At 40.4% G+C, this 16654-nt stretch overlaps 1 protein-coding gene across 3 annotated transcripts in view; it reads left to right on the plus strand.

The window, feature by feature from the left end:
* Positions 1-13339, plus strand: part of EXD1 (exonuclease 3'-5' domain containing 1) — a 56304-nt gene extending 42965 nt beyond the window's left edge. For 2 of the 3 annotated variants that reach the window (XM_063438998.1, XM_063438997.1), the window contains exons 7-13: positions 271-332; positions 5106-5192; positions 5728-5832; positions 7207-7287; positions 8590-8733; positions 10502-10693; positions 12872-13339. In XM_063438998.1, coding sequence (XP_063295068.1) covers positions 271-332; positions 5106-5192; positions 5728-5832; positions 7207-7287; positions 8590-8733; positions 10502-10693; positions 12872-12997 — 797 coding nt within the window. In that variant the 3' untranslated portion in view covers positions 12998-13339. The remainder of the gene's footprint in view (positions 1-270; positions 333-5105; positions 5193-5727; positions 5833-7206; positions 7288-8589; positions 8734-10501; positions 10694-12871) is intronic. The other variant, XM_063438999.1, reaches the window with a different exon arrangement.
* Positions 13340-16654: the final 3315 nt, after the last annotated feature.

Below are 16654 nucleotides of genomic sequence, written 5' to 3' on the forward strand. Positions count from 1 at the left end.
TATGTGTGTGTATGTATATGCACTTTTTTTGTTTTTGTCAAATGAAATCAATAGGACACATTCGTCACACATACAGCACTTCATCAAGCTGAAGTCCTTTAGAGGTCTGGAATGTCCCTTTCAGCTTAAAGTCAAACTTCATTTGACCAGTATCTGTATTAGTCCAGTAAAATGCTTGGTGATTAGAAGTCAGTATTTGCTATATCCATTTGGTAGCTGTAATATGCAAAACATTGAGAAGCTTGAGATTATCATGTTTTTCTGTTGCAGTGGATGAAGAGGAGGTGGAATATACAGTCATTGACCAATTCCAGCCACATTTTGGGCCAGCTGTAAGTGTTGATCACTGTCTACAATTAGTAATGACTATGTTATAGTTTCTTTACCTACATTTTCAAATTCATGGCAGTGTTGTTAAACAATGGGGTTTATTCATTCAGTCAACAAAGAATGATGTTGCATGGAAACCCTAAATGGATAATTGTGGCTGAAAGAGCAATGCTGTGACTGTAGATGAATTGGATTTTTTTTTTTATTTTGCTTTTGCAAAATTAACTATTTTGGCCTGAAGATTGCAATTTGGTTTAAAATTTCAGGGTTTTCCACTAGAGTGAGAATTACCAGAAATTCAAACTGAAAACAGATTTGACTTGGAGATTGTTTTTAAACACTTACAGGAAACATACCAGCAGAGCTAAATCCCTGCTGCTACGAAGAAACCCCAGGTGTCTTTGGATACCCGAGGGTCCTCACTATTAGATGAGGCTACCATAAGTGGGCCCCAGACTGGCATATAAGATAGTTAGTGCAGCAGATAATCCTTTAAATTAATTTGCATGCCGCGGCTAAGCCGTGGTGATTTTAAATTGTACCCAATATTAAGGAAGCTCATAGGGTTCGAAAAGAGAGAGGACTCCCTGCTCAATGATCTGTGCTGGGCTTTGCCAGCTGTCCTGGACTGATTACAGTTCCTGGAACTGCAGCATGAGAGGGTTATCTCCCTCTCATTCTGTAATCACACAGTACAGAGGGCTCTCAGATCACTTTGTACTGTATGCTCTATGAATTCTCTGCCAATGTCAGTGCATACTTCAGCAGACGGGAATCCCCCTGATGTGGGATTATGGGATGTATTAATGACAGGAGTAGGATTATGGGTTCGATTGTGGATGTCATTGTTATACCAGAAGGAACTCTGGATGCAGTAATAGACTGGAAAAGTATAAGCCAAAGCAAGGTACCCATCGGGATAAGACAAAGATGGGTCAAGGTACAGCAAAGGGTTAGTCCGGGCAGCAAAGGTTCTTAGGCGAAAAGTCAATTCATGGGGTCAAATACCAGGCAAATAATATATAATGAGAACTTGCACTAAATACTGGTCAGAGAGTAAGGAGCACAGCAGTACGTATAAATGGGTTTTATATAGGGCAAGAGGGAAACACATTATCGCTGCGGCACTGGCACCACCCCCATATCCTCCTTTTCCCTTTCCCTTTCTATGTAACTATTTGGACAACCTGAATTTTCCATCCGGGTGTAATTCTAGTCCTAATGCATATTAATAAAACCGTATCCATACATCAGCAAATAGTTCAAACACATACTGCAAATTAAAAATTGAGCTATTAATTTTCAATCTACAGTCACTCCACATATAGTCGATATCCATGGCAACCCGCGATCCTGGTCCTGAAGCTAATCACAAATGAAAAAGCGCTGATTTTATTCCTGTATAGCGAGGACTAGGAAATGGGGACTGGGTTGTCATGAGGACTAATATAAAAAGGAGAATAAACAGCTCCTTACATCACCATCTAATGATACACTGATAAATAACTAAAGATTTTCAACATACTAAAGGCCGCACCACGAGAGTTATGAAAGAAAAAAAATGTAATTTAAAAATATTGAAAACCCCGCAAAAAAAATACAAGCTTAATGAAATAAATATTCTATATACATATCAGAAAACATTTTTCTTAAAAAACAATCTAACTTTGCATTTAGGCTTTCTGGTAGCAACATCTGGGAGATCCATCTCATATCTTTTTTTCCCCACAGCATTAAAGGGACACTATAGTCACCTGAACAACTTTAGCTTAATGAAGCAGTTTTGGTGTATAGAACATGCCCCTGCAGCCTCACTGCTCAATCCTCTGCCATTTAGGAGTTAAATCCCTTTGTTTATGAACCCTAGTCACACCTCCCTGCATGTGACTTGCACAGCCTTCCATAAACACTTCCTGTACAGAGACCCCTATTTAGGCTTTCTTTATTGCAAGTTCTGTTTAATTAAGATTTTCTTATCCCCCTGCTATGTTAATAGCTTGCTAGACCCTGCAAGAGCCTCCTATATGTGATTAAAGTTCAATTTAGAGATTGAGATACAATTATTTAAGGTAAATTACATCTGTTTGAAAGTGAAACCAGTTTTTTTTTTTTCATGCAGGCTCTGTCAATCATAGCCAGGGGAGGTGTGGCTAGGGCTGCATAAACAGAAACAAAGTGATTTAACTCCTAAATGACAGTGAATTGAGCAGTGAAATTGCAGGGGAATGATCTATACACTAAAACTGCTGTATTTAGCTAAAGTAATTTAGGGGACTATAGTGTTCCTTTAACATGATTTCCCCTGCTCAGATTCTTTTAACCTTTTTGATGGCTTCAAATTTCACTTGTCTGGTATCAGCCCCATGGTACACAGCAAAGTGCACTAATACTGTATGGTTCATCACTTTGTATATGATATTGTGCAACTGCTCTCCTATTCTTGTAGAAAGATCCCTCATAGTTCTTTCAACATACTATAATTTGACTTCTAAGAACTAAATGACATTCTTAGAACATGAGATGAACTAACCCTTTAAGCCCATCTTGTACGGTTTGTTTTGTTTGTTTTTTTGTTGCAGAGCAAAGTTGGGCAAATTCTATATTTCCAACTATTGGTAAACTACAACTCCTCTGAACTCAACCAGCATTAAAGGAACGCTATAGGGTCAGAAATACAACATTTTCTCTGAAAAGACAGTGTTTACGTTAAAATACCTGCAGGGACGGACTATATTCACCATAACAACTACCGTATATACTCGAGTATAAGCCGAGTTTTTCAGCCCATTTTTTGGGCTGAAAAACCCCAACTCGGCTTATACTCGAGTCAAGGTCTGTATTATGGCAATTTGCATTGCCATAATACAGACTGGGGGGAGAGGGGGGCTGGCAGAGCTGTACTTACCTTTCCTGCAGCTCCTGTCAGCTCTCTCCTCCTCTGCGCCGTCCGGTCAGCACCTCGGTCAGCTCCCAGTGTAAGTCTCGCGAGAGCCGCGGCTCTCGCGAGACTTACAGTGTAAGCTGACAGAAGAGCAGAACGGACGGCGCAGAGGAGGAGAGAGCTGACAGGAGCTGCAGAACAGGTAAGTTACAGCTCTGCCAGCCCCCCTCTCCCCCCCACTGAACTGCCACTGGACCACCAGGGAAGGAGAGCCCCCCTCCCTGCCATATATCAAGCAGGGAGGGGGGACGAAAAAAAATAAATATATAAATAAAAAGAAATAATAAAAAAATAATAATAATAAAAAAAAATTAATAATAACAAAAAAAAGGGGGTATAAGGACCACTATGGGGGGGGGGGGAGGTATAAGGACCACTATGGGAGGGAGGGGGTGGGTTAAGGACCACTATGGGAGGGAGGGGGGTATAAGGACGGCTATGGGAGGGAGGGGGGTATAAGGACCGCTATGGGAGGGAGGGGGGGTATAAGGACCACTATGGGAGGGAGGGGGGGATAAGGACCACTATGGGAGGGAGGGGGGGGATAAGGACCACTATTGGAGGGAGGTGGTGGGATAAGGACCACTATGGGAGGGAGGGGGGGTATAAGGACCACTATGGGAGGGAGGGGGGGTATAAGGACCACTATGGGAGGGATGGGGGGGGGGGATAAGGAACACTATGGGAGGGAGAAGGGGGATAAGGACCACTATGAGAGGGAGGGGGTGGGATAAGGACCACTAAGGGAAGGGAGGGGGAAGTAAGGACCACTAGGGGAGGGGAGGGTAAGGACCTCTAGGGGAGGGGTGAGTCAGGACCACTAGGGGGGGGGTGAAGGAACACGGGGGTGGGGAGGTAAGGACCACTAAGGGAGGAGGAGGGGAAGTCAGGACATATGGGGGGGGAGGGGGCGGCAAATTTTTTTTGCCTACGGCGGCAAATATCCTTGCACACACTGCATTCACACACTGCATTCATACACACACACACACTGCATTCATGCACACACACACTGCATTCATGCACACACACACTGCACTCATACACACACGCTGCACTCATACACACACGCTGCACTCATACACACACACATACGCACACACTGCATTCATTATACACACACTGTAAATAAATATTCAATTAATATATTTTTTTTAGGATCTAATTTTATTTAGAAATTTACCAGTAGCTGCTGCATTTCCCACCCTAGTCTTATACTCGAGTCAATAAGTTTTCCCAGTTTTTTGGGATAAAATTAGGGGCCTCGGCTTATATTCGGGTCGGCTTATACTCGAGTATATACGGTACATTAAGCTGTAGTTCTGGTGACTCGAGTGTCCCTTTAAAGCTGGAATAGAATAAAGGGAGGTTTAGCCTGGAAGAAAATTTCAAAATTCTTACTTGCCGGTCCAGCACTTCACCATAACTACTACAGCTCACAGTCCCACAGTAAGCACAGTAACATTGTTATTCTAATATATTGAAACTTACCTAGGAACTAGGAATCCCAGCTGTCTTTGTGTGAAATTAATTTGTTGAATGTCATATGAATGTGAGATGTTAACTGGGAACTCTTGGCACCATAACCACTGTCAGATGTTTAGTGGTTATGGTGCTTCCAGTGCCACTGTAAATTATGAATTACCTGCCTAAACAGCATTATAGCCAGGAGATCCTTGACACCAAGGGATTTTAATTCTTATTATTATTTTTAAACAAAAATGCTCAGCACACCAGAGGGATAGTCACACTTTAAAATGCTACAAATATTCCATTGTATGACAACTGTCCACGTTTATTGTGATGTGTATCATTGCTTGTCTTTATTAATCAGATACGACACCTTCTGAATCAAAAGGTCCTGGGTATAAGTGCTGTTGGATTAAATCTATGTCGCCATGGAAAGCTTTTATGGCTGCAGGTGAGGTATTAAGCTGAGCGACGCAGGACATCCGTATGTGACCCTGAGGAGTATAAAATTGATCAATTTCAAACGTTATTCGCTGAGCTGTGAATTGTTTGCGTTTCACTGGAGGATTGCAATTTTAACACAGAGCCTGAACTAGAATATTTTTCGTATTACCTGATACAATTTATGATAGTCTTAAATTAGAGGGGCAAAGGTTTAAAAATAATATCAGGAAGTATTACTTTACTGAGAGGGTAGTGGATGCATGGAATAGCCTTCCAGCTGAAGTGGTAGAGGTTAACACAGTAAAGGAGTTTAAGCATGCGTGGGATAGGCATAAGGCTATTCTAACTATAAGATAAGGCCAGGGACTAATGAAAGTATTTAGAAAATTGGGCAGACTAGATGGGCCGAATGGTTCTTATCTGCCGTCACATTCTATGTTTCTATGTTTAAAATAGGTGATACTTTATTTAGCCGTACTGTATCTATACAAACACTTATTTGTCATTATTATAATACAGGGTTATTGTTGCTTTCCTGGCAGGTGGCATGCAAAAGACGAATATATCTGTTTGATTTTCTTGTTCTTGGACCAATCATCTTCAGAAATGGCCTCCAGACAGTGCTGGAAGATAAATGCATCCTAAAGGTGCTGGCAAACTGCAATGTAGTAGTATTTGAATTAAATAGCCATAATCCCGAAACCGCAGGAGTTTTTATCTGGCCGTTGATAGAACTAAAACAGTCTCATTGAGACTGACAAAAGTTTTTATTTTTTTGGTATTCATACCTGATATCTCAATTACAAGCAAAAAAAAACCCACCCACACATAATGCACACATATATATATAATCATAAAAGGTTGGCACTCCAAGGGTGTCTTGTGTAGTTTAAATTCATAGTTTTATTGATCTTTTCCCCCAGCTGCATGAAGCACAATTTTGTCCTCCTACCCTAGCTCGAGATGTACACCAGCTGTATATCAAAAAGAATAACCACTGACGGTCCCATGCTGTTTGTAGCGCCATTATGGGGCTCCCTTCCCTGACTGAGGCACTAATAATGTTGTAGCTCATATATTTCCTTAAGACTTTCCTTACACTCTAACATGTTGCCTACCATTTGTTCGAAAAGCTTAAATGTTTACAGACCAGGTTGGGTTTTTTGTCTTTTTTTCCTTTTCTATATCTTACTTGGCATGGGGAGGACAGACATTAATGCACAACACAGATGAAGATAACATTAAGTCATTGAGGACGTCAGACCCCTCTTTCGCAGTTCTTATAAGTACCTATGCCACACACTGCCTACTTACACCCTCGATATTAATATTCTTGGTGGAAAGCGATTTGAAACATGGTCCATGTTATTGACAAATATCGGCAGTCCTGCGAGCCTCGGTATTCTTCTGATTATTATTGGTTTCTCTCAATTTTTCACCTTGTTCATACATATCATGTCTATATTTTCTGTAAAAACTCAACAAAAATTTAGATTTAAAAAAAATAAATAAACGAAAATGCTAATTTGAGGACAGTAGTCAACTCTGGCTATTTTAAACACATTTTGTAATAAAGTTGACAGCGTGAAGGTAAAAAAAAAAAATTATCCATTAAACATTTAAGCTTTTCGAACAAAAGGTAGGCAACATGTTAGAGTGTAAGGTCAAGTGAAAGGGGAAACTCAACAAAAATTTAGATTTTCAAAAAAAATAAACGAAAATGCTAATTTGAGGACAGTAGTCAACTCTGGCTATTTTAAACACATTTTGTAATAAAGTTGACAGCGTGAAGGTAAAAAAAAAAAAAAATGTATTCATTAATTTATTAAAATATTTTTTTGAACCTTTTAATCTGGGTTTTTAACAGTGTGCATCAAAGTATTGTAAACATTAAGGTGAAATATTAGGGTAAATCTCCAAACTTAAAAACTAATATCTGCAAGGGTGACATTGATTAAGGTAATGTAAGTTAATGAGATGAACTAACCATTTAAGCCCCTGAATTGGACATTCTTTTGCAGATCATCCATGACTGCCGCTGGCTAGGAGATTTTTTGTCCCATCAGTATGGTGTTATCCTTGCCAATGTGTTTGATACCCAGGTAAATCTTCTACCATTTCACATGGAACAGTGTAGGTTGGGGTCTGATACCTATTATATTCACATATTTGGTCAAGTGAAAGGGGAATATGGAGTAGAAGAGAAGGTGCTCGGAATACTCTGGGAGGCAGGGTTTGCCCTTCTGGTCTGTGGAAGAGCACAAGCAATGCTTTACAATAAAGTACAGATTTTAGTGAATTAAATCCAAATAGCAAAATTGAGGCTAAAACCAGGGATGTATTTACCACAAGGCAAACAAGGCATTTGCCTAGGGCGGCACTTTCAGGGGGGCGCGCCAAAAAATGCCACCCCAAGCTCCCAGACAAATGCCTTGTTTGCCTCATGTTCTGGGGCTGTCCGCCTCACTGTGAGTGAGTGAGTGAGTGTAGCTGTCAGTGTGTGTCTTTCAGTGAGTGAAAGTGTGTGTCTTTCAGTGCGAATGGGTGTGCCTGTGAGTGTGTGTCAGTGTGTGTATGTCATTTTATGTGTAGCTGAGAGTGTGTGCCTGTCAATGTGTGCCTGTCAGTGAAAGTGTGCGTTGGTTAAACAGTGTGTGCCAATGACTGTATGTGTGTGCCAATGACTGTATATCTGTCAGTGAGTGTATATCAGTGCATGTATCAATGAGGGCATGTTCCTGTCAGTCAAAAAAGTGGCCTTGACACGAATTGGGGGGCAAATTTAGATTTTGGGGGTGCCCGAATTTAGTCATGCCTAGGGCAGCACAAATCCAAAATACACCACTGGCTAAAGCACTGTAGCTGTATAGGAGAGTTGGAGAATTTTTCATGCGGATGTACTTTTAAGCCTACATTTTTGCCATTCAGATTTAATTCCACTACACTTGTCAGTCTAGTGAATAACCCTGCTAGTGGATTTGCCGTCTTAAAGTTGGCAGCATTCAAAGGAGTTGAGTAAGAATGATGTTGGTCTCCTACAAGTATGGCATGTGGGTTACATTTTGCATTAGATTGTAGTAGTAGAGTAGTCAGGAAATACCATATAATGTTTGCTGGGAAAAGTCCACTCGGCCAAAACCGTTTTTCTCATCAGTGGATTTATTACTTTGTAAGAATAACCCTTCACATTATATCCAGCATGTTATGCTCAAGGTATTGGGTCAACATATAAACAGCATCCAGAAATATGCTACAGGTGGAAAATTTCAGCTAACTACATTATCTAATCTAGAATTCTGTCTTCTTTAAATTATACTAGTGCATGTTGTGAAGGCGTTTATCCGCACTTTACCAGCAGTTGCAGCTGCCGGCATGCCCTCAGCATTTCAGTTTTCCATTTATAGGTGGCTGATGTCTACTTATTCTCTGTTGAAACTGGGGGATTTCTTCCTCATTGTACGAGTTCATTGAAGGAGTGTTTGATACGACACCTTAAAATACATCTCTCGCGGGTTGACTTCCTGACTCACAAAGAGACCCTGATAAAGGTGAGTAAACCAGAAGTATAAATAAGTTTACAGAAAATACAAATTTATTGTAACATTAAAGTGCTTCACTTAAAGGGACACTACAGTCACCAGAACAACTTCAGCCTAAAGGGAAACTCTAGTGCCACCTCCCCTGCGTCCCCTTCCCCTTCTGTAACTTAACTGATTCCAGCGCCGATGTCCCTCAGCACTGGTTTAGGCTCCTCCTCCGCCACTGACATCAGCCAGTGGGGGGACCTAATGCGCATACGCAGCGATGGCGGCGCTCGCATCAGGACTTCTCCCATAGGAAAGCATTGTATAATGCAGAGAAAGGTAGTGTTTACATTACTACCAGGAACACCTCTAGTGGCAGACACTCAGACAGCATGCTTCCTGGGTCAATTCTACACAGTGAACAGCACTGGTATTCAACGTCTCCATGCTTTGCTTGGAGATGCTGCATGTTATTCAAAGAGATGCATTGATTCAATGCATCTCTATGAGGAGATGCAGATTGGTGCAGAGCGGCGTTTTGTCGCTCATGCGCAATAGATTACCATTACTTTCCCATGGGAAAGCATTGGATTGGCTGAGATCATCAATTCTGATGATCTCCCCCAAGGAGGCGGAGCCAGCCACGGCAAACCTGCGCGGTGCTGGAAAAAGGTACATTTGAACACTTTTTAAGGGGGGTGCATTAGAGGTGCTCCTCTGCATGGAGGTGCTAAACATTCCTCATAGAGATGCATTGATTCAGTGCATCTCTATGAGGAGATATTGATTGGCACAGCGTGCATTTTGCCTTCCAATGCTTTCCAATGGGAAAGCATTGGATTGGCTAGATCATCAAAATTGATTATCTCAGCCAAGGAGGCAGAGCGTGGGCGGGGTCGACTCCGAGGAGACCTGCGCAGTTCTGGAAAAAGTGTGTAAACTACTTTTTTCAAAAGGTGGGCTGAAACCTAAATGGTGTTTTGCCACCTAGAGTGTCAGGAATACATGTTTGTATTTCTGACACTATAGTGTTCCTTTAAGAATAATTTTATGCAGTCATATTATCAATATTTTTTATTGGGGTGAGTTGCTTCCACTGATATGTGGATTCTATCAAAGTCTTAATCAATAATAGCAGAAGTCAATAGTTATAAAGATGAAAACGATTTGTAAACCCCAGAAAGATGCTGGTATGTAGGTGACCGCTGTGACGGACCGCCTGGCACCCCGACTGGGTACCTCCATCAATCGCTGCGGTGTTTGGGAGTTTCTGTATCCGATTTCAGTTCAATGTGATTCATGCCCAAACACCGCTGCCTGCCTTCATGCGAACAAGATGGCCACCACCTTGTGGTTGTTCATAGGAATTGCGACCACCCAGACGAACAATTAGAACACTGCGGTAAGAAACGTTCCAAGTTGTTAATAAGTGTTAACAAGCTCCAGGGTGGTCTCTGTTTGTGCGGTTGTTCGGTAAACGAACCACGTAGTCCAAATTGCACAAACAGAGCCTGTTTGAAGTAGTTTAGCCAGGTCTATTAATTGAGCCATAGTCACAGGGTAAAGGGCTGGCAAACAGGCTAAATACATCTAGTATACCTGCTGTTCCTGAAGAACCTCAGCCCTTAGTTGAATCCATGTGGGGCTTCATCCCCAAAAGTACACACTTAAACTAGTGCTTGTGTTAAAATGTCCTGGGTTGCTAGACATGGTTCCCTATGATTTCCTTGCTGTAAATTTAAATAAACATACCATTGTGGTATTGTAATAATGTTCAATTTTACTTTTCAAGGATAATCCCAATGTCTGGTTTGATCGTCCGTTGGCTCCTTCTTTGTTAAAAGTATTGGCCCTGGAAGTGGTGCATTTGCCCATTCTACGCTTAGTCATGCTAGACTCTATGATGGCGGACTTTATGTTATTGGTTGATGGATATCTTAATGCGTTCCGTCAAGGGACAGCAGATGTTTTCGCCAGCAATGAGGTAAAACTATGTGAAGCTGAGAAGACCTGACAATTCTTTTATGTGTATTCGTATAATATATTTCAAGATCATGTATTTTATATTACCACATCTACTTTTAGAATGATGAGCTTGATCTTCAGCCTCTATGATACCCATGTTGTACTGCCACATTTTCCATAATATTCCATGCTGTGTTACAGGACAGTACTGGCTATATACACAAATGTAATCAATTATCACTTGCTCCATTCTCTAATAGCTCTCTTATTTATAAAATGAGATGTCAATACCACAATGCATGTGCCTTTTGTTACCCTGAAATATCTACGACTGACTAAGCATCGTGGGAGGATTCTCTAGGGTACCAAGTTTTCCCTTTTCTTTTCTACTGCCTCACAGGCTGATCCCTGCGCTGTGATGCCAAACCTGGATTTTTGCATTCACTTGAAATTAGAAGGCAACATAACATTTCGAGCCAAGAGAATAGGATTACGTTTAACTTGCGCACAATCCATACTAATCTATCCAAATTTGGAGGGTAATGATTAACTGTGAGAACTAAGTTAAGCTAGGGAAGTTTAGTGCAATAATGTCAGCGTAACATCTGTATTTGTTTAGTGCCAAGAGAGCCCCAGTTTTTGTCAACCTGCTCTAAAACAGTTTGAAAAAAAGTTTTTGATTCACTGAACCATAACTACTAAAATGAGCTGTAATGGTTATCATGCTTAATTGTTATCATGTCTCTTTAAAGCATGAAATAAAATATTTCATACCTATAGACTGTAAGTTCGTTTGAGCAGGGTCCTCTTCAAACTATCGTTCCTGTAAGTTTTCTTGTAATTGTCCTATTTATAGTTAAATCTCCCCTCTCATAATATTGTAAAGCACTGCGGAATTTGTTGGCGCTATTTAAATGGCAATAATAATAATACCAAGTTTACTAAAACAAGGTTAGACGTCTTCCTTTTGTCTCTTCGGGTTGATTTGATGTTAACATTTTTTTTTTTTTTGTCTGTGACATTGCCTCTTTTAAGCTTTAAGGGACACTATAGTCACCAAAACAACTTTAGCTTAATGAAGCAGTTTTGGTGTAAAGATCATGCCCCTGCAGTCTCTCTGCTCAATTCTCTGTCATTTAGGAGTTAAATCACTTTGTTCATACAGCGCTAGTCACACCTCCCTGCATCTGACTTACACAACTTTCCTAAACACTTCCTGTAAAGAGTCATCTAATGTTTACACTTAATTTATTGCACATTCTGTTTAATTTAGCATTTCTTATCTCCTGCGCTGGTAATAGCTATCTTGACCCTGTAGGAGAATCCTGTGTGTGATTAAAGTTCAATTTACAGAGTAGCAGGTTAGAACTTTTAAATCGAGTTATGTCTGTTTGAAAATAAAACCATTTAATTTTCATGCCAGCTGTGTCAGTCACAGCCAGTGAATATGTGGCTAGGGATGCAGAAACAGACAAAGGTGATTTAGCTCCAAAATGGCTGTGAGAGGGGGGGGGGGGGGGTGACTGAAGTGAGAGTGTGTGGATGGGGATAACAGTGTGTTTGGAGGGGGGTGACAGTTTGTGTGTGGGGGGGTGACAGTGTGTGTGTGGAGTTTGGTGGAGGGGGTGACAGTGTGGAGAGGGGGGTGTGATAGTGTGAAGAAGGCTGGATGATATAGTGAGGAGGGGGTTGTCCTGGCAGAAATACCTTTTTTTTTTAAATTTAATCTAATCTTAATCTTAATTTAATCCATTCCCTGGTAGCCTCTCTCACTGGTGGTCCGGTGGTCTGTTTATCTGATCTGCAGCTCAGCCAGGTGCAGAGCTGCAGACCACATGGTAAGTGTCTTGCAGTCTTCAGCAGAGTCAGAGCGTTTCTGTGGCAACATGCAGCAATACTCTGATTGGCTGGAGATCGCGAGACACTTCAGCCTGCAACTCTGCACCATGCGGAGCTGCAGATAGAAGCCTGTGCTCGGCTCTCTCTCAGGGCAGACTGCATTGGGCTCTCGGTTAGTCTGCCCTAAGGTGATTTAGGCGGCCGCGAGGCCCCAGTACCTGCCGCCTATATCGCCTAATTAGAGAGCCACCTCTTGGATGGGCCGCAAAGATATTCATTGTGGGTTGCGCCGCGAGTTTGACATGCTTGGTGTAGAACATTGAGTGCTTATTTCTCAATTTCTTTCATTCTTTTAAAGCTGTCCAGCCCTGAATTGCCTAGGGAGCTCCAGCAGCTCAGCATACTGCAGCAAGTGAAGAGAGAAAGGGCTTTGAAAGATTATGACATTGACAACAAAGGGTTTCTTACAAGAACCTCCTCCTAAGGATTTCAACCCAGAGTTTAAGAATTTCTGTTGATTCTTCCTGTAGGTGAGCCAGTTAATGTGTAAGTGAGCGCTCCATTCGGTAGCGAGGAAGGTGATATTTCACCATGGAGCATTGATTCTGCTTTTTTGTTTTCCCCCCACTTTCTTTACAAGAACCTGTGTTGTATATTCTATAAATTGAGGTCATTTCTGCCTCCCAAGTTATGTTTTTCTTCTTCAATGAATCTGTTTCAGAAAGATTCTATGTTTATATATGCTGGTTACCAAAAAAATTTGTATTGTAATAACATTATATTTTTTTGTTCTCTTTCATTAAATAAAGCCTTGGAATGTTGGTGACGCACATGTTTTGGGCAAAATCATTATCAATCCTGCCTGGGTTCAAGTTATAAACACATATGTTGGGAGTTATACAATATATAACTCACTAAGTTTGTAATGAATTAAAAACACAATAGCACAATTTTAAGCCAAAATAGCTGATTTGGAAAAATTCTGCCATCCGGCTATAGTCACAGTTTGGCGATTTTAGCCTGAAAGTTGGCTTTCAGTTTGCTGCAATTTTGTTTCTATTGAATAAACTTTGAGGAATTTTGGTTTCTACTCCTTAGAGCTATATAGACAATTAAAGAGACACTCCGGGCACCAATGCAACTTCAATGCATCTGATTGCTTTTGGATTTGTTAATTTGCTGTATTTGTCTTGCTTGCTCAAATCATTATAGTTTTTGCACAAAAAAATGTTTTGTTGAATGCTGCACTATAGTACAGCCCCCTTAGCCACACCCCTTCACTCCAGAAAAATGCTTCCTTATCACATTCGTGCACAGCATGAGTCATGGAAAACAATGAGTGATCTGAACTACAAAGCAGCCTGCATTAGGAGAGGACACCCAGGGAAAATGTTAGTAAGGGTACCACTACCTGTTTGTCTGTAGTTTCTATGTCTGCCTCCAGCCAAGTTGTGAATTAAAAACCGCTCACTCAGTGCTGTTAGAGACTCAGCGCTGTGTACACCCTGACAAGCTAGTCTTTCTGGTATGATGGGTAACGAGAAAGGTTTCTGGTGCAGTATTCTGCAAAACATTTCATTTTGTGTTCAAAAACTATAAAGATTTTAACATCCCCAAAAATACAGCCTCTTAATTTACACATCAAATGTCTTGAAACTATATTGGTGACCAGAGTGTATATTTTCTTTCAATACCTTTTGCAACCAAACAAAAAAGTGTGACTTGTAGAACACATAGCACTTTGCACATTATTGAATATCTTGCATTTCATGTTTTGTGTCTTTGTAGTATAAGCTCTATAGTTTCTTTCTTATATTGTGTTTATTTGAATGCAAATGCAGCCGTGATTGGATACATTAAATTGTCTCATTTTTTGTTGAATTCCCTTTAAGACTTTTTAAAGCAAATAATTGCTTTTAAGGTCAGAAACAACCAAAACAGATTCTGATTAATGGACCATGCTTTAATGAGAGCCGATGGGGTGTAACGCTTTAATTAAACACTAAAAGGATCCAGGAATAGGTCAATTTAAAATGTAAGTTTTACTAAATGCAAAAAAAACAACAAATTGACGCAAATTAAAGAAAAAAAAGTTGATGTAATTTTTGGTCTTAATTGAACTTAAAGTAACTAGAATTTACCAGAGGATCGCAAGATATGCATACACTAACTTTTAAAGCCCTGTGATAAAGAGAGGAGAGAGAGTAAGTGCAGTTGCATTGAGTAGCCAATAGATGTCAGCATTATACCATATTTGCGCATGAGTCCTAAGCAAAAATAAGTCTTCTATGCTAACTCGTATGTGTCCTTTTGACAAATCTTTAATTGTATCTCTTGTTTGGTAGTAGAGAAGTAAGGAATGAGGACACAGAAAATTACTGGCTGATCTGCAAACTACACTAATTATCTTTAATATAAACTAGTTTAAGAACTAAGCCAGAAAACCACCCAATGAGGAGAGAATATGGAAGTGAAATTCAGTCCTAATTACAACCGCATAAGTACTAGCTTATCCACTAACAGCCAAAATGCCCAATGCGGGTTTCACCCTGATGAGGCTCTACTGGCGGCTTCTAAGAAAAGCATTGAAATATTCCTCGGACCAAACGGATTGGTTTATTAATAATTGGTGGTGAGTAACAGAGGACTAAGGAGTACCTGGAGAGACAAAGATGGAGTAACTTAAGTCATGTGATCAAAACACTAATAGAAATAAGAAGCATAGGTATCCGTCATAATATCACTCTATAGATTACAGGAGAGAGAATTATAGTAGACAGAGAAATGGATACTATCGTTTGTTAATCTCAAACTCAACCAGGATGGGTAATCGACATCTAGAGGTCCAAGTTAAAGTATATATTAAACAATATGAAAGTACCAATACCCATGCAGTTGCTGTCAAGATCATCATGAGGTGAACGGAAAAGCCAACATACTGAAAAATATGTCTGATAAACAATCTTTGTCAATAGGATGCTGAACATCACGTCTAGGCACCATAACCAGTGCTCGGCATTGTTGTGGTTATGGTATCATCAAGCTTTGGGCACCGTCGCCTAGTTCTTAGTCAAACGCTTTTTAAATAGTTTGACAAAACCCGAGGGTCCTGTAGCACGACAGCCCAGCATATAGCAAGCAATTTGATGAACCGTGCCCAGCAGTCTGCTTTGCCATTGCTAATGCTGTATCTTTGGATTAGAAGTATCCATTTGGCCATATTTTATTGCCATTCATGGCCTAGCAGGATTACTGGGAGGGGACACTGCATGCAATCTAATGGCACCATAGCAATAACATCGGCATGTGGAGATTATGGTGCCTGGACTGCCTCTGTAAGAAATATAATTTACTGTGTAGGACTGTAGAAATCATGAAATCGTCACTGTGTTAAAGATAATCTAATTAGAGTGAGATCATATATTTTAACTCCCACCAATCTTTGGCATACTGGAATATGTATGTCCTGGTTCTGTCCTACAATTATAGGAGCCCTAAAATTGGAACACTGGCTTTAATCCTGACACTAGCATATTATCCTTAACCCGGACACTAGCCCTAGACCTGTCAGGTACTGGTGGAAAATAATCGTTGGGGTGGAGACATTTATAAGCCACTCTTCCTTGGCCCATTTATTATGTCTACTGAATGATCAAGTGGTGGTATTTTCCTATATTGTTAAGTATATTTCTCTAACTCTTTCACTCGTCTCCATAACCATGAGATGGTTTTATTTTCTCTTAATGCACTATTCATTTTTAGACCTTTTTATTGCATACATTTTTAGGGCTAAGGTTCCTTTTGCTTTTAGGATATACATCGACTGGTAGGGGATTAATCTTCAGGGCAGCAGTGGCTCTATGTAACATGGAGCTATAGGATGATAGGATTGTTGTCTTTATCTCCCCAACTCCTGTCTTGGTATGCTAGTAAGTATGTAATTAGAAGCGACACACAGAGGTCGTAAATGCCTGTGGTAGGTGTGTGCCAATAAAGATATGAATTGCAGAATACACAGAATTTACAGCTTCACATACTGGAGCTTTTAACACTGCTAAAAAAAATTAACCTTTATTATTCCTAGGATTTCCCCCCAAATATTAGATTGTAGAGGTTAAGCAATATTAATAGACAACCTTTA

Source organism: Pelobates fuscus, chromosome 13 (assembly GCF_036172605.1).
Source record: "Pelobates fuscus isolate aPelFus1 chromosome 13, aPelFus1.pri, whole genome shotgun sequence".
NCBI lineage: Eukaryota > Metazoa > Chordata > Amphibia > Anura > Pelobatidae > Pelobates > Pelobates fuscus.